Here is a 22,278-nt window from a genome sequence, read left to right as displayed (position 1 = left end):
AAATTTTGTAAAATATACCGGGAAAAAGCGGGAATTTCAAAATCGAAATTCGGTGGCCACCCCTTAGAATACATTTATTTCCAAAAATATTATGTCCTGAAGTGAGTGACATCTACTCATTTTCGCAAATTTCAGATTAAACTAAGTGAGTAAGTGTTATTCTAATATTGACAATTGACAATGTTACTCTAAAGTGAGTAACAATGGTGTTACTCACTTTTGAGCAGTTTCACTTTGTTCCGAAGTGAGTCGAATTCTACTCACTTTTGAGTAGATCTGAACGAGCGTGCAAGAAGCTATTTATAACAGATCGAGCCCGTGAAGAATGGCAACGGGCCTTCTAGCATTAAGACATGTTACTGAACCTTAATTTTGTTTTCCGAGTTTGAGGAGGAGTGTTGTTGTTGCAAACTCTGATGGATATTGTAGATCGTAATAAGCTTGTAATTATATTCGAATTCAATAAAATCAGTTCTCTCCCTGTGTTTGAATGAGACGGTTGCTCTTTCATTACATCCCTGGAGCAATCCTTTGACGTATTTTCGTACGAATGTCTCGATACATTCATATAGCGTGATAGATATACCTTTGGAAGAATTATTGCCTTAGTATTAGAAGTATCAGTAGAGAAATTCAAGGAGGGAAAAGGAGAAACTTTAGATGAATTCCATGGAGGAATCTTTTGAAAAAAAAAAACGTAATGAATCCTCTGGTAGAATTATTCAAGGGTTATTTGAAAATTGAAGAAAATAATGGAGAAATCCACGGACGATTTCTAAAGAAAATCCCTTTAAAAAAACATAGAGGCTTCCTTACTGAAGAGGTACTGGAGAGTTTTCCTGTATAAATCCCTGAAAAAATCTCTTGGAATTCTTCAAGTCAATTTTGGAGGAATGTTTGGATGATCTTGAAAAAAGAAAAGGAATCTTTAAATCTGTGGTGTTGAACAGACACCTACATGAATCTTAAACTTGACATAGTTCACATAACTTGTATGTGTCCCACTATTCTCAGGGATCAAAATCAACTGCTTACACGCCTGGTGTCCAAACCTTCTTTCGGTTCCTTTAACTCTTCGGAAACCCATTGCTCTGCTGCCGTCATTATTTTCGTACTTTTTATTTTCATATTCTTTTTTCTTGTATTTCCTACAGAAAACGTACCCCCCGACACCGGATCGTCATCATCATCATCGTCGGCGACGCCGTCTTCGTCACAGTCGTCCGTGTCTGGGAGACCACCACCGGAGGAACTGCTGCTGCTGGACTTTCAAGATCTTGCCTTGCACTAACACCAAGTGACCCTGGATACAGTGGAGTGTTTCTGTGTGCGGCGAATCGAACCCGTTGCTTTTTGACTGCATTGCCTATACATCTCGGAAGATTTGGACCCGTCGTCGTCTTCGGTCAACTTCCGAATCAGAATAAGGCATTCATGGGACAAAGTTGCCGCTCGGAAAGGTCGCGATACAGTGTGAGGATGAGGGAAACGAGGGAGTAGACAAGGGAAGATGTAATTGTTTTCGCTACGGTGTGAAGTGCGTTAAGAGAGGTAAGACCTCTTCTGTGTGGGAAGAATTTCGGAAGTATCAGAAGAGAAGGGGGAATCGATCAGCGAAAGCAAGTGAGAAAAGGTGTGAAATAAAATGAAACTAGTGTATCGAGATCGATTTTTCTTGTGCTGCTACGACAACGACGGCAACGATCAACTGCTGCTAGCCTGTCGTAGTGAGAATGCTGCTGTTGCCCTCCAGGAACGTTGGTTGTCATCTGGTCCGTCTAAGGCAACTTCCTGTTCCTCCTGCTGCAGTTGGCAGAGTCATAAATTCTGCCCCGAAGAAATTCGAGACTGTCAGCATTGCTGTCGAAACAGCAACTATCATCAACTCAGAGAACGAGTGCAATTGGTTCCCGAGGGATCATCAAGCGTGTCGTCGATTATCCACGGTAATAGCCGCAACGTCGACAGGTCTCAGCATTACCACCTGCAGCAGTAACACCCTCCAGTGCCCATCCGAACCCCACTACTATTGGTGTGTGGCCGATAGGAACCCCTACAGTAACACTGCCAATTCTATCAGGCGTTCGAAAAGGAATATCTTCGCTCGTCACAGCAGTTACTGCAGGTGTACCATAACCACCCACCCTCAGTGAAATACCTTCGGTCAGTTAAATTACTATAGCCTATAGCAACAAGCAAAAACTGACCACCCAAAAGCAGCGCTACGTTGCTTTACGCTGTATCGTAAGGAAAAGAAAAAAAAGTGCATCGAAATATTGTGTATAGTTCTTTTTTGAGAGTATATGTTCATTAAAAGAAAAGCAAAATAGTTTATTACCCTCGTACTGTGTGCATTGGAACGAGAGCAAAAGACTCGTCGAACAGAAGCAGCAGCAGCAGCGGAAGAAGAAGAAGAAAACGAAGGAGAAAGACTCCACCGTGAAAGCGAAATACAGGGAAGAAAGAAGAAACCCCCAAGTGAAAAGTTACGAGAAACAAAGTGTCAGAAGCAAAATATAAGCGCAAGAGACGTACGGCAGAGATAGCCCTGGAAAACGAAGAACAAGCAGACGAAGAAGAACCAGAAGTAGACAAACAAGCAGAAGACGACGCCGAGAATCATACCTCTCTTCATTCATAAGCAATGAATAGGAATATAGTAAAATTCTATGCAATACTATTCATCATGCTGTCATCAGTTGTGTTAATCACAGGTGGGTCTCCTCTGTTTTAGTCTACAATTTTGGGAGGTTTGTTTTTGTCTGCAATCGGTATTTACTTTGTCCACGTGTGTTTGTATACCCGAACATATCTATTATGTGTTTTATTTAATGATAGCGATTTGAGCTTTAACCTTCCGCATCGTCGTCGTCGTCGTCGTTGCTTATCAATGATCAGTTCACTTCACTACATTTCAAAGGTGTGAACCAACGCACAGTATAACGATAGACCTTGGCCGCGCTTATCGGATGCATCTGTTCGCACGACCTCACGCGTTGTGCTTCCCATTTGTTGACAGCTTGATTGACGATTATCTTATTAAACTACCCGATGTGATTTTCGTTTACGTGGTGGCATCTGAATGGTTTGATCCCGAGGAGTGGGAAATAACTGCTGAATGACAAAATTCTGGGCCTTCTTCCTCTAAATTCGTGTTCTTGAACATTTTCTCAATTATTGTTTGAGGGATTTGTATTTCCTGCAATTGAATGGATTTGTACCTGTTTTGTATAGCAAGCGCAATGATTGGCATTATATCCATAAGGTCAAGAAAATTTCCCACCCGAAATGATTCTCGACCGAGTTAAGAGTCGAACCCACCTTCGTTCTTTTTAATGGTGAACCAGGATTCATGTTTTCGACAGTTTTTCTTAAATAACAAGTCATACCGATGTTTAGCAATGTGTTTAATTCGCACAGCTTGAAAAACAATCAAATTAACCTTAAAAACATGTTGTTGTTATAATCGGTATGTAACATCGGTTGAGTATTCATGAAGTTATGGCAAAAAAATGTTCACTTTTTCATAATTGAAGCGAAATTTTGAGAAAACTACTTTTTGCTAATACTAGCTTGATGCTCTACAAACTGTGTATACATTTAATTATGATTCTTGCTGATGGGTTCGAAATTGGTCGTCAAATTAAGTTATGTAAACTTCACTGAAGGACATATTTAATAATTTAAAAATTCACTTCCTCGTCGCTTACGCTACCTCCAAATTTTAATATATTTGCCTCAGATTATAGGGTTTCTCTTTCTAATTTTTAAAATCAGACGAGCACACAAACTTCTGATTTTGAGAAATTTCTAAAAATTAGTCGTACCCTAACCTACAAGGATTACTCCATTGATTTTCTTTTTAAAAAAAGTTCAAGTAGGATTTCTCCTCGAATTCCACCTGTGTGTATGACAGCTTTTATATTTTTTCCTTACACATAAGATCAATAAGTATTTGCTCCCAAAATTTCAGAGTATTGTGTTTTGTTTTCAATTAATTACAGCTGTTTAAAATTTGAAAATCCTTAAGTGCGCAGAGTATGGGGCCTTCCTCCAAGAAATTGTGACAGGAATTACTTTGTTGGTCACCTTCAGAATTGTTTCCAGGCTTCATGTAGCAATTTAATCAAAGATCTCTTCACCCTTCAAATGCATTAGAAAAATAATTCATATGCTACTATCGCATATAAAATTAGCCAGTAAATGATTAATTTTATATGCCCTTTACATTCCGACATCCCAGAGCGCTTTCAGTATTTCTCACAATAGCTTTTCTGACATTAATTGAGAGCTTTCTTTGCCAAAGTTGCCATTTTCGCATTCGTATATCGTGTGGCAGGTACGATGATACTCTATGCCCAGGGAAGTCAGAGAAATTTCCATTACGAAAAGATCCTGGACCGACCGAGAATCGAACCCAGACACCTTCAGCATGGTTTTGCTTTGTAGCCGTGAACTCTAGCCTTTCGGATAAGGGAATGCAAATGTCTAAAAAGTATTTTTTTCATTGAATGTCTCTAAGGCCTCTTTTTTATCCAAAATAGTTTCTAAAGTAACTATTTTCCTTCTCCTCGCAGTGTATTCTAATTTGAAATACCGTAAAGCTAATCTTAGCACAGGGCGTTCAAGAACTCCTAGCGCTTGCAGGAGCATTGCCCACGTCTAGGCTTACCAGATAGTATCCTTTGGTAGGACATGTCCTCCCGTCCTCCAATGGGCTGAAAATGTCCTCCTTTTTCAAATCAATCGAATCTTAAATTGCATATCCTTCGGTTTTGTGATAACTTAAGAGTCTCTAACTATTTATTAGTCTTGGTGGTGGTTGGTCCCTAGTGATAAATCCTACCTCCGTTCTGGTCACGATCTTCAGATTATCGTGATTCGTCAACATTCGTATTGATAAAGTGGGAGGACAGAAGTAAAATTTGAAAGAAACGAATGCCAGAACAGGTATCCACCGGCGACGCCAAACGGACCAACGTAATGTGGTGTAATTTGGAATTTGTGGATTGAATACTGACACCTATATTTTTTTGCCAAGCATCAATATGGATGACTCTCGAGGATTGCTTAACGTAAAAGGGGTTATGACAAGGTTGTGGATTTACTGGGTAAATCCATCACATTGGGGTTATGACTTTGTGTCTAGTCAGGGATAGGGTCTGATTGGTATGGTAGAATGCAATAGAGTTCGGAATTGATAGACAGACTTTGAGGAAAGAAGTTTTCAACGTAAGGCAGCAGCACCTTGGAACTTGGAGGGCGCAGATCTGGAGAGTTGGGCAGCTGTTCATGCTGGGTTACATTATGTAGAAAGTGGAATCTGTTTTGCCGCGCACAAATTATGGGAAGTATTTGAAAATGGCTTCTTGTTTAGATTGTGTAACGCAAGAGAGCATTTTTAGCTCTGCGTTATATTAGGAGGTTATTATAGTGCAGGGTCTACTGATGACTGTGTAGGTATTTTAAGGGTGATTGAATGAAAGTTTTGTTGAGGGTAGTTATTGTTGAATTTTAGCATTTCGTAATTGTTTTGAAATGTTTGTCGTACAATGAGAAAGAATTTTGGGGTATTTTTTTGGTTATTATTTGCGCTTTTGCACTTGTAAATGTTTTATTTAATAGAGATACTTTGTGTTAGGGAAGTGTAGGAGGATAAATTATAATTTATTAGAATTTTCTGATAGAGGCAGAGTTCACATGTTACTTAGGTATTGGAAAGCAAATGAGAACCACATTAAATAATAGATTAACAGTAATGCTCATATTTTTATATTTTCATTTCATCGCGGTCCTCATTGCCCGAGCGGAGACGATAAAACTCGAGTTGGATATAATCGACGCAACTACGATACGGAAAAGAAACAGATGAGAAACTATCGATACATTTATTTAACTATAAAAACCACGTTTTAACGTAATAACTTTATTTATTTCTTCTCGTTTCAGCAATCCAACAGCCAAACCATCTCTACTATCTTTTTCATTTCCTCTTCGTTACATTTATAGTCCCTCTGGTACTGAATCGAATGACGCATTCCGCTTTTTATCAGCGCTGTCTTTGCTGTACGTTGAGCATGGTGTCGGAGGTGGTGTGCTGTGTAAAACATCTGATGTGCTACACGGCACGCTACTTCCGGCATTTTGTTGGCGCGCGGGATGGGCAGTGCTGGTGATGATGTGGAGGGCGCTATTCGGTTTAGTGCCAGAGGGACTATATCTATTTAATGTATCTGAAACTTGTGGGACCGCTTTAAATACCGGCGCCTGCTTGTGGAAGATCCCGGTGTGCTAAACGGTATAGGACATGTTAACGGGGGAGGCTTGGTAGGTCCTCACCTAGCCCGTGTCTAGATAGGCGGACGGATGTCTGCCAGGGTGTGGATCGAGGAATTACAATTACTTAAGAGTCTCTAACTATTTATTAGTCTTGAATAAGGAAGAAGTATTTTCTACTTAAAACCCAATTTTAAGTTTAGAGAATTTTCACCATTTTTTCCATATGTTGCGAAATTTTAACTTTAATTCTTGTTTTCAGATATTTGATGTAAATTATTAAATTATTATTTTTAAACAGTTGTTTGGTATCTTTTCTAGATAATGATTGAAATCTTTCTAAAAGCGGTACAAAACCTCTTCATCATTTTAAAAACGTTATAGTTTAACAATTGAATTTGAAGACTCGGACGGAAAACGAGTCAATTTATCAAGCAAAATAGGAGATCCTTATCTAAAAATACCCAGTTAAAAAATTATCAAAAATTGACCTTATTATATAAATTTTTCGATTAAGGAATCACAGATCAAAAATATTTTGCGTTTCTAAAAGCAATACAACTTAATTTTTATGATGATGCCCCCAATTTAACTATTGCATTGAAGAAAGTAGGAAATTGAAGCTTATTTAGGTATTATCCTTGTTATTTGTATTAAATTTATTTTTCTCCATACGGGAATCATCAACTTTTTTTTTCAGTTTCTACAAACTTGTTTCATGTTTCTCGAAACTTTTTTAATGAACGTTTTTTTTTGCACACATAAGATATTTTTTCCAAAAATTAAAATTTTATTCAGGTTTGCCAACGCTTTGAAATGTCCTCCTTTTTCAAAACCAGTAAAGCGAAATGTCCTCCTTTCTGAAATATTCTTCTGGTAAGCTTACACACGTCTCACGCTCTTAGAGGACTACCGGTATAATCAGCGCACAGTGGTCCAGGAATCAGTTTTACGCGGAAAGATGAATTTTGAGCTTTAGAATGAAACATTAGACAAAAACGGTCTTCTACAAAGTTGTTTGTATTAGTAAGGTCCTTTGTTTGGTGTTATTGAAAATTAGGGTGGACCACATTTTCATAGAAATTGTGTAACTAATTTTCTTATTTGTAGAAATTATACTATACATACTTCAGCAAACTTGTAGACCATTTAATTTCAAGCAACTTTGCCAAAAAAAGTTTTTTTATATCTCTTAAATTGACCGATTTAGAGCTATTTTCCTACGGTGACATAGGGTGGTCCGAACAAAATTGGTTTTCTGGCTCTAGAGTTTTCAATTCAAATTTCTCATCAAAGTAGTCTATGAAACACTTTTAGATCTTGGAAAAATGCGTAGTTTGGTGAGTGAAGAAACTCGTTATCTCTTTCCGTATGGGAGTTATTGTTGTTTTTCTCTCAAAAACATGCCTATTTTGATTGTGAATTTTTTTGATTGGGGCAAACATAAAAAATATCTTTTGACGGCATTCAAAAGACAAAAAAAAATTGTAAATTATATCAAAAAATTACAAATGTGTTATTTTTGTAACTCTAATAAAACACCTTGAAAATCAAATATTTTTTATCACTTCTTCTTCTTCTCTTCTTTCTGGCGTTACGTCCCAACTGGGACAAAGCCTGCTTCTCAGATTAGTGTTCTTATGAGCACTTCCACAGTTATTAACTGAGAGCTTTCTTGGCCGATTGTTGACTTCCGGCAATAATAAGTCTTCGGATTTCTTTGCTGCTCATTCGCTGTAATGATGAAGACATTCCTCCTGCTGCCTTGATCTTCCGGTCCTATAACACATCCCCGAATGTAACGTTACCCCGAATGACACATTACCCTAAATGGAAATTACCCCGAAAACCAGTTCCCCGAATGCGACACTTCCCTGAAGGTCACTGATGCACTTCAAGAAATTCTTCAAGGACGCTCGCAAAATTTGAGCCTAAAAATTCTTCATCCTCGTACTGTGTACGACATGTGAGCTTTTTCTGGTAGTGTTAAAATAGTTGTCGGCGTGATAATTACAAATATCAGTGATTGAAAATGAAACTATAAAATTTGTCTTCTTTGAGTTATAGGCTGTTCTTTTGAGTAATACTGTTTGAGTTAAAGTTTGAACGATAGCTGTCAAAAAATTCTACTGATACGCCTTCGTCTCTGTACCAGTGTATCAAACCGAACCCGAACATGTGTACTTCGGTTCAAACTTGTGTTCAAATAGAGGCACAAAGCAGGCAGACAGGGAACGGTTGAAATCCACGAGGATAAATTTCTATGATCATATATGGAACTTCTTGGTTCAAATCGCAAAACCCTTTAGGCTTGAATAAATGTTTCATTTAAGCAGATCAACTAAGATCAATACTTTAAATAGCATTTAGCGGTAACTTTATGAAAAAACCAAGGATTTTACTATATCAAGCAACAAGACACGATAAGTAGAAATTGATAAGCGTGTATATCAACTATTTTCTGTCTGTCCGTTTGTGCCATCGTTCTAAACCTCGGATGCAACCGAAGATTTCTCGCGTAACAATTCTAAAGGGCCAATGATCAAATTTCAAAATCGGGTTTTTATACCATTCGATAGCTTCTCCCAACACCCACAAACTATGCAAACATTGTCAACATAATCATAAAACTTACCGTTATAAACTCGATTTTCAAAACGGCCAATAACCGCTTTTTTCCAAATCATTCATTGGCCCCCTGCTTGAAACGGCCAATGATCGGTTCTCGCTCTATCAAGAGGGCCTACAATCGGAAAATTGCACAAACTGTCATTGGCCTTAGCATGGTGAGAGGCCAATGACTCTCTCTTGTTCATTCATTGAAAACCGAAAAGGCCTAGCCTTGGGCCAAGCACGCTAATAAAATTCTATTTTGACCAATAAAAAAGTCCCATGCCTTGTTGAAAATTGAAAATGGGTCAAGCATTTAAACTCATCATTTTTTCCAACATTTTTGTCAGTTTTCAGAGTAAAATCGATTATAAGCGTGTATTAATAGTAAATCGTCACTAAACTAGCTAGAAATCACATTGATTGATTTGAATACTGAGAAATAGGAATTGAAAATGTGGTGAATAATATTCAAATCGAATTTTCTCAGAGTCAACGATCTGAGGATTGGCCCTTTTGAATTGTTACGCGAGATTTGCACCAAAATTTGAACCGCGATTGCAATCGTTTGGGCTTAGGTTCAGTTTCGAGCGTTTCGGTTTGCACACGAAAACAGAGTACAAGGAGAGTACGAAACCGCCTGAACCAACGTGTTAGGTGTTCGTTTGGGAAGACTGACAACAATGAATATTCATTACTATGATTTATGCCAAAAATCGTACTAAAAATGAGTTAAAGGACATAAGGCTTTTATTTCATCAAAAGCTTTTGAGCCCTTTTCATTTGTGCCCATAGACGCCGACCGACGCTGATGAGGCCAGTGAGTTGACGCCTTTGTTTACTCTAAAATGTGGTGAGGCCTTCTATTTGTGGCTTATTTTTTCATGATCTTCAGATGTGGCCTTTTGAAAATCAATCAAAATAATGATTAAATAAGAAGATTGAACTGTAGAAGAGTTTTAAGAATTAAGTTTGAAGTATAAGATACATGAAAATCTCTACGGCAAGAGAAGATTCGCGCGGTCGAATAAATCAAGCATAATTCTTCAATCCGACGTATCTGCAAAAATAAACAAATCGAGATTTGCTTTGCATGGGCTTGACAAACGCGTAATCTACATATTGAGTCTATTTTTCGCTTTTTTTAAATAAATTTCAATTCTGCCCTATGTACACTTTACTCAGTGTTTTAATTTGGCTACATACACCCTACGTTTCTAGAGCGACTCAACTGTCAACATTTTTCATTCTAGCACATACACCGTACATATGCTCATAGTAAAGCGACCTATATGCAAAATCAATACATAAAATTTTAATCAGCAGATACGTCATACTGTTTGGGAATCACTAAACATGTTGGAAATCGAGAAATTCGGATTTCCACAGCTGCAGTTAGCTGACGCGTTGGCAAACTGATGTGGAACACCATCAATATTCGATTCTAGACAATATTTCTTACCAAATTTCTCACAAGAACTGTTCTCCATCTACTTTTCTTATTCACGGCTCCGTCAGGTGCTCCTGTTAGTTAAGATGAAATTGGAAACATTCGGAAACCAATATTCGTTGTATAGTTGAACGTAAAAACTAACTTTATTAAGTTTTATGGGAATTTGCAAATCGGTGTATGTGCAACTACAAAACAATACTGGTGTATATGACGTGACGCACGTTTTTTTTCAACTTATAGTAGATACAGTAATAGAAAAAATGCAAAACATTTTAAATAGGATTTAAAATGCTTAACAATATATTGCACTGCATTTTTCTCGAATCCTTCCGAATGTTAGTTACGGGTAGTGCTTTGTGAAGCCCAAGCAGGACAGTTCGGTTTTGCGTCGTCCGATTGATTTTGCTGACGAATTCGCGCGTGTTTTCGTTGCCGGAGATTTTTTTTCCCCTGTTTTGGAGCGTCTTGCTGGGTACGTATTTGGGAAGGCCCAAGCAAGACGGTTTGTTTTCGGGACGCCAAGAAGTTTTGCTGTCAGTGTCAGTTTTGTGTTCAGTCGAGAATGGATTACCAACTGGTGAGTTCGTTTCATGCTTGTGATAACACATTTTTTCTTGAAAGCGTGACTTTTATGTAATATTAAAACAAACTGTGGTATATGTGTATGGTTTGTCACTATAAGTGTCGGCATTATGCTTTTTTCTTATACAATTTCAATATACATATATTTTTCTCTTTTTGACATTATTAAAAATTATCTTTTGAATTGTTCGACATTCACAATGTTGACGTATTTTCTAAAACTTCTACCATATCGAGACAAAATGCACAGTAATACTCATATGTAATTTTCAAACAAACTATGTATGGTTCTTCACTACAAGCAGAGGCGACTCGTAACCTCACTTTTTACCTGTTCTACGAAACTAAAAATGTTTAATTCGGTAAATTTAGATTTCTAACAAATCTCTTCTCAATAGATGCAAATTTGTTGCTGAAATTCAAGAATTTCTATTCGTGGAACAGGTAGATTTGAGGTTAGGGAATCGCCACTGACTGCAAGTGTCGGCATTATTCCTGTTTCATATAAGTTAAAATATATACATGCAATTTTCAGTTTTCGTCATTAATAAAAACGTCTTTTGAATTGTTCGACATTATAGATGTTGACGTATTTTTTCCAAAAACTTCTCGAGACAAAAATACAAAACTAACTTTAAACACAAGTCGTATATTTCCCCCTTGTCCATGGATCGCATCACCGACCAGAGGTGACTCCCAGGGCCAGATCTTTTCCTCCCTCACTAATAAACACTTTATCCCGTGGTGATTCTGGAGATGCAGAGGTATTCTCGGTCTCTAGAAGCAACAATCATTACACCCTAACATTCCTTCCCCATCCCAACTGACTGTAAGGACTTGGCCGGCGCCGTTTTTTTTTTAATGTCTTTATTAGTATCTTTCCAAACATTACATTCATTTCTTATATCTAGGTGTTCTGTGTTATTAGACAACACTATCATCCTAATTTGGTAAAACAAATTTAAGATTTTATTAACATTTTGTTAACAACATATAACATTCCATTTGCCGTAGCAGTTCAGATTTTTTACAGGTGAGTAGATTTCACCTGTTTATAAGAGAAAAAAAAACGCTATGAATATACTTAACCTAACTTAACCTAAACATATATCGCATTAATCGTGGCAATAGAAGATTGTAACGATTTTTGCCTGAAATTATTTATTATTTTATTTGACATTTGTTCCAATGTTTCAACATTGGATATTCTATGTAACTCATTGGTTCTATACCAGGGAGGAAGCCTCAGAATCATTTTCAAAATTTTATTTTGAATTCTCTGCAGAGCTTTCTTCCTGGTATTACAACAGCTAGTCCATATTGGTACAGGCTAACCTGAAAATTTGTTTGAATATCAAAAGCTTGTTCTTAAGACAAAGTTTTGATTTTCTATTAATAAGGGGATAAAGACATTTTACATATTTATTACATTTGGCTTGAATGCCCTCAATGTGATTTTTGAAAGTTAAATTCTTATCAAGCATGAGCCCTAGATACTTAACTTCATCTGACCAATTTATTGGAATCCCTCTCATCGTGACAACATGTCTACTTGAAGGTTTCAAATAAAGAGCTTTTGGTTTATGTGGGAATATTATTAGTTGAGTTTTGGTAGCATTAGGAGAAATCTTCCATTTTTGCAAGTATGAAGAAAAAATATCCAAACTTTTTTGCTATCGACTACATATGACACGCAGGCTTCGACCTTTGGCGGAGAGACCTGTGTCATCCGCAAACAAAGATTTTTGACATCCCTGAGGTAACTCAGGTAAGTCAGATGTGCAAATATTGTATAATATTGGTCCCAAAATGCTGCCTTGAGGAACACCAGCTCTTACAGGAAGTCTTTCAGATCTGGAGTTCTGATAATTAACCTGAAGTGTACGATTTGACAGATAACTTTGAATTATTCTAACATACATTGGAAAATTAAAGTTTTTTTTTTTATTTTACAATCAAACCTTCATGCCAAACACTGTCGAATGCTTTTTCTATGTCTAGAAGAGCAAGACCAGTAGAATAGCCTTCAGATTTGTTGGAACGGATCAAATTTGTTACACGTAAAAGTTGATGAGTGGTCGAATGTCCATGGCGGAATCCGAACTGTTCATTGGCAAAAATTGAATTTTCGTTGATGTGGGCCATCATTCTGTTCAAAATAACCTTTTCAAAAAGTTTACTGATGGAGGAAAGCAAACTGATTGGACGATAGCTAGAAGCTTCTGCAGGATTTTTGTCTGGTTTTAAAATTGGAACAACCTTAGCATTTTTCCATTTGTCAGGAAAATATGCTAATTGAAAACATTTGTTAAATATATCAACTAAAACTGATAAGCTACTTTCTGGAAGTTTCTTGATGAGGATATAGAAAATTCCATCATCGCCAGGAGCTTTCATATTTTTGAATTTTTGAATAATAGTTCTCACTTCTTCCAAATCAGTCTCCCAGGATTTTTCGAAAACGTTCTCTTGATTGAGAATATTTTCGAACTCCTGAGTAACTTCATTTTCAATTGGACTAGTAAGTCCTAAATTAAAATTGTGCGCACTTTCAAACTGCATAGCAAGTTTTTGAGCTTTTTCGCAATTAGTTAGTAATAATTTGTTTTCCTCTTTCAATGCCGGTATTGGCTTCTGAGGTTTTTTCAAGATTTTAGATAATTTCCAAAAGGGCTTAGAGCCAGGGTCCAATTGAGAAATCTTATTTTCAAAATTTTTGTTTCTTAGTTGGAAGAAACGTTTCTTGATTTCTTTCTGCAAATCCTGCCATATAATTTTCATAGCAGGATCACGAGTACGTTGAAATTGCCTTCTCCTCACGTTTTTAAGACGGATCAAGAGTTTAAGATCATCGTCTATAATCACGGATTCAAATTTTACTTCACATTTTGGAATTGCAATGCTCCTAGCTTCAACAATGGAATTAGTTAAAGTTTCAAGAGCATTGTCAATATCAAGTTTAGTTTCTAAAGAAATGTTAACATCAAGATTAGAGTCAACATACGTTTCATATATATAACTTTAGTTTCAAATGACGAAAACAGTTTTTGTTTTATACGCCTATGAATGATGATTGCAACTCCCCTACATGCCCCATCAAGTCGTTCATTACGATAAACAAAAAAGTTAGGATCTCTTTTGAGTTTAGATCCAGGTTTTAAATACGTTTCGGTAATAACTGCTATATGCACGTTATTAACCGTAAGAAAATTAAACAGCTCGTCCTCTTTACCATTCAGAGAACGAGCATTCCAATTTAAAATATTTAAATTATTATTTGGATCCATTAGAAAAACGTAATCCAATAACAATTTGATTTGTAAATTTTACACCTACTTGGACTGCTTCAGTCATAGTGGTAGCTTTGAACATTGCATCAATCATTAGATTCAATTGTTCAGTTAGAAAATTAAAATCAGAGGCAGACTTACTTACTTACTTATTTGGCTTTACATCAATTATCTTGATAAAGCCTCGCCAACAATATTTCGCCAATTCCTTCGGTTCATGGCCGCTTCTCTCCATCCTCGACTGTGACCCACGCTTTCCAGGTCCTGGTGCACCTGGTCAATCCACCTAGCTCGCTGCGCCCCACGCCTTCTTGTTCCGACCGGATTCGTGGCGAACACCATCTTTACAGGGTTGTTGTCCGGCATTCTTGCAACATGCCCTGCCCAGCGTATCCTTCCAGCTTTAGCTACCTTCACGATACTGGGTTCGCCGTAGAGTTGAGCGAGCTCGTGGTTCATCCTTCGCCGCCACACGCCGTTCTCCTGCACGCCGCCGAAGATCGTCCTTAGCACTCGGCGTTCGAAAACCCCAAGAGCTTGCAAGTCCTCCTCGAGCATAGTCCACGCCTCATGCCCATAGAGGACTACCGGTCTTATGAGCGTTTTGTACATCGTGCATTTGGTGCGGGGGTGAATCTTTCTTGACCGCAGTTTCTTCTGGAGCCCATAGTAGGCACGACTTCCGCTGATGATGCGCCTTCGTATTTCCCGACTAACATTGTTGTCAGCCGTCAACAAGGATCCGAGGTAGACGAACTCGTCCACCACCTCGAAGGTATCCCCGTCTATCGTAACACTGCTTCCTAGGCGGGCCCTGTCGCGCTCAGTTCCGCCAACCAGCATGTACTTTGTTTTCGACGCATTCACCATTAGCCCGACTCGTGTTGCTTCTCGTTTTAGGCGAGTGAACAAATCTGCCACCGTTTCAAATTTTCTCCCTATAATATCCATGTCGTCCGCGAAGCAAACAAATTATCCGGATCTCGTGAAAATCGTGCCTCGACTGTTAAGTCCGGCTCTCCGTATAACACCTTCAAGCGCAATATTGAACAACGGGCGCGAAAGTCCATCGTCCTGTCGTAGTCCCGCCGAGACTCGAACGAACTGGAGTGTTCGCCCGAGATCTTCACGCAGTTTTGCACACCGTCCATCGTTGCTCTGATCAATCTTGTGAGCTTCCCGGGAAAGCTGTTCTCGTCCATGATTTTCCATAGCTCTACGCGGTCGATACTATCGTATGCCGCCTTGAAATCAATGAACAAATGGTGCGTAGGTACCTGGTAATCACGGCATTTCTGGAGAATTTGCCGCACGGAAAAGACCTGGTCCAGTGTCGAGCGGCCGTCGATGAAACCTGCTTGATAACTTCCCACGAACTCGTTTGCTATAGGTGATAGACGACGGAAGAGAATCTGGGATAGCACTTTATAGGCGGCGTTTAGGATGGTGATTGCACGATAATTTTCACACTCCAGTTTGTCACCCTTTTTGTAGATAGGGCATATAACGCCTTGCTTCCACTCCTCCGGTAGCTGTTCCGTTTCCCAGATTCTGACTATCAGCCGATGCAGACAAGCGGCCAACCTGTCCGGGCCCATCTTGATGAGTTCGGCTCCGATACCATCCTTGCCAGCGGCTTTGTTGTTCTTGAGCTGTTGAATGGCATCCTTAACTTCCCCCATCGTGGGAGCTGGTTGGTTTCTGCTGTGCTGATGTAGCCATCGCCTTCATTGTCCTGACCTTCTGTGCCTGTGTTCTCTGCGCCATTCAGGTGTTCATCGTAGTGCTGCTTCCACCTTTCGATCACCTCGCGTCCGTCCGTCAAGATGCTCCCATCCAACGGAATTCCTAGTGTTATGTAAATTCTGTATTAATTGCAGAAAGAAAATGTATTTTATGGAAGGATTTCCAAATAAGTTGTTGAAGGTGTTCTTACAGGTTGCGCAGAACTGTTTTTTTATTTAGTCGCAGGTTGCATTTCATCAAGGATTTTCTGAGAAAATTAATTTTGGACTTTATGGAGTCATTGAAGGCAAAATCCCGAGGAGCTATCAGGATCTTATTTATTTTTTCTTATTTTAGATTACGATTCTTATGACACCTTGTTTTAAAATTTTGGGCGATCCAATACTGAGAAAATTAGCTATGTTTTTTCAGTGTGTTTTTTGAAAAATGTCAGAACTTTGAGTAAAAATTTAGTATTCAAAAAATGTTTTTTGGAAAAATACATACGAAGTAAAAATAAGTCTTTTCCTTTCGAATGCGGCTTAGAGAGTTTCAGTTGGACGTGAAATCCCAGAGATATGAACTGAACACTTTTGTATGTTTTTTTGTGGGGTGCACCCAAACTTATGCACGGGAGTGTATGTGATCATGGCAACGAGCGAATTCGGTACCGCTCAAACGTCAACTAGTGAACTCATGCATTGGTCCATCCGCATTGAAATGCATTTGAGTATCCAACGGATGTTGGATTCGAAAAGATGGCGGCGCCGCATACTGCTGTAACAGATGTTCTGCAAAAACCTCCGCAAGATTCATTGCGGACTGTTGATGTAACGTTCAGATAAAGTTTGGTAAGATCTTCGGCAGAAGTCTGATTTTGATCGGATTCCTAGAGTCATTCAAACATTTTATCATGACGCAATTTTACGTAAACATGTGTTCAGAAGACTATCTCTCAAAAATTCAAAAAATGGATGAAGTCATTTTTTTTTTTGTTTCGTCAGCCTACCCACCAGTGTTTGGGTTTTGATCCGAATGAGCCGATCGAACCATATTCCCCTTGGTTATGCGACCTTGGCGCGATGGGAGGGCATAATCCGTTAGCCCATATGATGGAAACCAAAGGCGTAACCTGTAGTGGTGGTATCACATTTTGGCTTTTTTTTTGCTTAAAGCCGCGTCATAATTCATATGGCATAGACGCACTAATATCTCGGATGTGATCCAACGGACATTCTGCGTTATTGATAGAATTGATGCCCATTTCAAATAATTAATCTATTCGAAGTGGACATTAATACTATTGGTGACGATCAGTTTGCCTTTTGCTAACCAGAATGATTCGTAGCCATTCTTACCTATTAGCTAGCTAGATACATCGTTATCATATACGACGTAGGTAACATTACTCTGATGCAAATGACTAGCACATTCACTGAGTAGAAATAAGTGGCGACAATCTTATTTTAATATTGTTTTTACATTACCATAACAAGGAATACCTCTTTTGTAACAATGGTATAAACAATCTAATTCCAGCTTCATTTTCGCAAAATTTACAAGTAGAAAGTAGGCGTTGCGAATAATAATAGAAGCCTAAGGTAACTTTACTCTTAAATATTCACTACAATAATGACTATGGAAAGTAAGACGCTGAGATCGATTATTAGGGTACACTTGCTAGTTTCGAGAATATGTTGAACGTGACTTTTTTCTTTAAGGATATATGAACGTTATGACCAGTAAATACTTTTAACAATACTTTTAGCACAGAAAATAAAAAAATATTCGCCTCTGTTTCTTAATCAGAATGAGAGTGAGTCAGCGAATGTTACAAGGCGTTGACACACAGTGATCGGCGTCGAACAGTGGGTGGTGTGTGTCTGTCTCGTTTACGTTCATGGCTCGTTATCTTCCACGAACGATAAATTTCATGCGTGTTGTATGAATACAGGCGTATGAATGGGATGAAATTATGGCTCGTGTGTCAATGATCGTGAAATTTTCCAAAGTGTGCTATCCATTGTTCATACAATCAAAACACATACAAAAGGTCCTACAATGATTCCCCCAGTATTTATCATATATGCTACAGACATTTCTTTACTTTTTCAAAGTATTAAATTTTTGGTTTGCAATTCTTACTATGATTACCAGCTTTCCATAAACCCAGGATGTTTCAATTACTAGGACTTCAATATGGATTAATCGATTGACAAAGCCTCTCACAGTTCTCTATTCACTAATACTGCTTCTATCATATTTGATGCTGGAAAGATACTCTTTTGTCCGCTTGTGATTTTAGTGATAATCACATCCACAGTCTTTAAACTATGAATCCGAAGCTTTCTAGGTCCAATCATCCGAAATTTGCTGTTTTCGGTAGCCTTACACACTTAAAATAAATCGCAGTATCCTGTGAAATAAATCACCGAAATTGAACTGTAAACAGTAAAAATACAGATTTTCCTGTGAAATCTACTATTCTACCGACAAAATCCGTGAAATCAGCTATTTTACCGGAGAAAATCGGTGAAATCTACTATTTTACCGGAAAAATCTGTGAAACAAACCATTTTACTGTAACCCTGTGAAATACTAACGAACAGTTCGGTAAAAGCATTATTTTCACCGAACTTCCGTGAAATCGTGTGACAGCCGCTCTGGCAGGCATGAGCTTCCTTTTGTTTCAGTTTTTGCACACCACTTACAAGCAGTGTAAGCTGGCTTAGTGGTAGCAAGCCTGCTTCCTGATCGGCAGGTCGGGTGTTCGATTCCCGGTTGAACCATTTTCTTGTTTTTCTTTATGATTGTGTTCAACGATTTTTCACCGAACCTTCAGCTGTTGAGATTACGGTGAAATTTCACCGTAATCCGTAAAATTTTTTAAGTGTGTATTGTTCTACAGTCATCAAGCTTAATCCCATTTCATTATGCAATTTCACATTAACTAATTGAAATTTATTTGCTTCGCCTTTTCCAGACTGCTGTTCGAGCAGATCCATGCCAAAATCGCGCCCGCGGCCCGTGTCGCACTTCCGTGGTGTCATCACGACCTCGTCGGCGAAGATTACGACCACCAATGGCAATGGCGACTCGACCACATTCACCCTGATAACCACCAAGACAACGTCGACGATCAGCGAAGCCCAGTCAGAGACCACCTCCACGGTAACGGATCCTCGGAGTGGACCCGGACCGGGCGGTGGCACCGGTAGCCCTGGCGGAACAAACACCAACGGTGGCAACAGCAAGGACCAGCTGATGCGGATGGGCAAGTGCTCATTGCTGTTCGAGGAGAACTACTGCCTAAACGGTGGTAAGTGTTACAACTTTACGATCGCAAACTCGACGATGCCAACGTGCGAATGTGCCGACGGATTCATGGGTGAACGGTGCGAGTCAAAGTACTTAGATGGGACTTACCTAAGCATGCGTAAGTCCAAGATTCACATCGAAACGGCCAGCATCTACTATGGCGCGTTTTTGGCACTGATAGTGGTGCTAGTATTGCTATACTTCCTGCATTGTTTCCAGTCATCATCCTCAACGGGGGGCAGTAAGTTGCTAAAGAAGAGCAAAAAGGTGGTGAGTTAGCTATTTTTTCGCCTTTTTCCCGAAGGGCGTCATAGGTTACTCTGCTTTTTGTTTAGATGGTTCCCCCTTCCTAAGCAATTCACGCATTCACGCTCGCTCTCCATTTGTGTGGAAAGTACACCGCGCCAGGTCGTATTGTTTCGTTGTTATGTTCATGTTGGTTAGGATAGTAGAAGTAGGAAAGTTGATTCCGAAAACGACGGTAAATTACGAACAAATTTAGACAGCTTTCTTTTGTATGTATTTATATTAGTCCCTCCAGGTGAGGGGCTACGGTATAAATAGTTCTGTTTAAAGCGGAACGTTCGAACACGACATCACCCCTACTCAGACAAAGATTGATTCAATCTGAAAGCAGCTCTATTCGAGTCGTTCGAAGTGATATCGATACAGGCCAGTGTTTAGATTTTTTGCATGCAGGCGCATTGCATGGGAATGATTGGAAAGAAGGGATACACAACGAATGTCGAATCGCGAAACTTTACGGATTGAGAATCTCAACAAGGTTAGAATCAGTGCGAAACTCAGATTGAGGAGAGAACCAGATGATTATTCGATTATTTGCTCCGTCAGATATTATTCCCGCCCCCTCCAAGTGTAAAAATTAGTTGCTTAAGTGCAATAGCGTTTAAGGAAAAGCATCGTTCGTTTATTAAGATTAAAATGATAAGTTAGCTAACTGATAAGAACAAAATCATCACGAAAACACGACTATAGACCAGAGCAACAAACAATAGCCAATACCAGATCAAAACCAAACCAAGCTGAAATTTCATTCGCAAACCACGTACCATTCAATAGTTAACAACACGTCCATTCCCGCCAAACTCACAGAACAAACAATAGGTTAATTACAGTAGGAGATTTTTTTTTCCACTCATCAAACTAATGAGCCAAAGAGTACGTTTTAGTACTTTTAGAATTGGTAAGTTGCAGCTTATATTTTTTGTTTTTTTTTTCTTGTGCGCAATACAGATATTATATTATAGTATTCCTCACATTATGAATAGAATAAAGAGATCATCGAACAACTCCACGAAGGATTATCATACACACATCACACTCATCCGCAGGCATAGTACTGTTTTAAAACAAGATCCTCTTGGGAGCAGATTTTTTCCGTTCTGTCGGAAGATTTCAGCTGTTATGAGGATATGATACACACAAACACGCAACACATACACACGTTAGTTGAAGTGACCCAGGTTAGAGAATAGGTCGTCACAATTAACGATATCGAATCAGTATTATAGTACTTACCGAAGGGTGATTCATAGTCTCCATACATCACTCATCAATCATTATCGTCTTTGCAATTCAGCTGTTCCATAATGCTCTCCTAATAGCCCTCCCGTAGTCCCCTGTGCACCGCTCTCCAGCATTATTTCTCCACAAACATCGAAAACATTAGTTTTCTCCTTTACGCATAATTTTATCTCATCGTTGTTATTATCGTTCGACACTGATAACATCAACCTTGAACGCGATTTGATTTCAAACGTCTATTTATTTTTATTGTTGGCATTTTAAAATCGTTAATTTCCACTGGAAGGTAATGGAATGTTCGGCTTTGATCAACGGGGTTCTGAACAACATGCTTTATTATTCTTGCATATCTGCCTTCTTATACTTGTTCTAATTGTTTTGGGAGTGTTGTAAGATAACTAATTTTACTCAGTAACTCGAACTATTTAGTTGCCTAGGATTGAAAAGCCTCAGGCAGGAATATCTAAGCAATTGAGTATGCCAAGTATAAAAACTCTGCTATACTAAAAAAGCAAGAATTTTTCGTGGGATTATTATGGTCTTATTGCAAAATCCCTGGCGGGTTTTCTGCTTTCTTGGGGGATTTCATATGAGATTCTTAAAGTTTTTTTTGACAATTTGATACTATAGGGATACTTTGAATGATCTGCAATGCCAGAGATAGGTTCGACTCTAAGATCTCGTCAGGAAACTGCTCAGATATTCACCTCTATTCTTGTTTCTGTTCGAATGCCCTTCCAATCGAAAACCATTTTATATTCACGTTAACGCCAGCAAAATCAAATGGTCAGTGGATTTGAACGAATAGGATTCGACCGAAAGTTGGAATGGGGGTGATTGCCAGGGATTCGCCAAAAGTTTTCCCAAAATTCACTGAAAACTAAGATGTTGAGGAAATCATTAGTATCCGTCTATCACCTGACAAGAACATCGTTTCAAATTCGACAAGCAGTACTTGAGAAATCTTTGGGTGTCCTTCAATGATATTCTCTGCAATCTGTAGAAGATTTCCGATTAAATTCATGAAGAATTTCTGTAGAAGTCTTGAATGGGTTTCCTCTAGGAATTTGTTAAGGGTTTCCTCTAAAATAATGTCAACGATTTTCTCAGAAATTCATTGAGTACATTTTTAGAAATCTTTTAAAGATTTTCTCAGAAGTACGTTAAGAATATCCTTGCAAATTTGCCAAGAAATTGCGCAAAAATCCATCGGGCATTGTGTCAGTGATTTTCTCAGAAGTCTGTCAGCGATTTCCTCAGTAATCTGTCAGGGGTTTCCTCAGGAATCCGCCAAGGAGTTTCTTAGAAATTCGTCGGAGATTTTCTTAGATCTCCATTAAGGATTTCCTCAGAAATCCGTCGTTGATTTTCTCAGAAATCCTCTATGTAAATTTTCTATGCATTCCCTCCAAAACCTGTTGAGTTATTTCATCAGAAACTCGACTTCCCTCAAAAATCTGACTAAGATGTTTCAGAACC

General features: G+C 38.6%; 1 protein-coding gene across 1 annotated transcript in view; it reads left to right on the top strand.

Annotated features, from left to right (window-relative positions):
- LOC5574532 (protein spitz) overlaps window positions 1-21,293 on the top strand; it is a 59,735-nt gene extending 38,442 nt beyond the window's left edge. The window contains exons 2-4 of the mRNA XM_021838789.1: window positions 1,155-2,714; window positions 18,920-19,524; window positions 19,590-21,293. Coding sequence (XP_021694481.1) covers window positions 2,645-2,714; window positions 18,920-19,524; window positions 19,590-19,607 — 693 coding nt within the window. The 5' untranslated portion in view covers window positions 1,155-2,644 and the 3' untranslated portion in view covers window positions 19,608-21,293. The remainder of the gene's footprint in view (window positions 1-1,154; window positions 2,715-18,919; window positions 19,525-19,589) is intronic.
- Window positions 21,294-22,278: the final 985 nt, after the last annotated feature.

This window comes from Aedes aegypti, chromosome 1 (assembly GCF_002204515.2).
Source record: "Aedes aegypti strain LVP_AGWG chromosome 1, AaegL5.0 Primary Assembly, whole genome shotgun sequence".
Classification (NCBI taxonomy): domain Eukaryota; kingdom Metazoa; phylum Arthropoda; class Insecta; order Diptera; family Culicidae; genus Aedes; species Aedes aegypti.
This window is presented reverse-complemented; position numbering and strand designations above follow the sequence as displayed.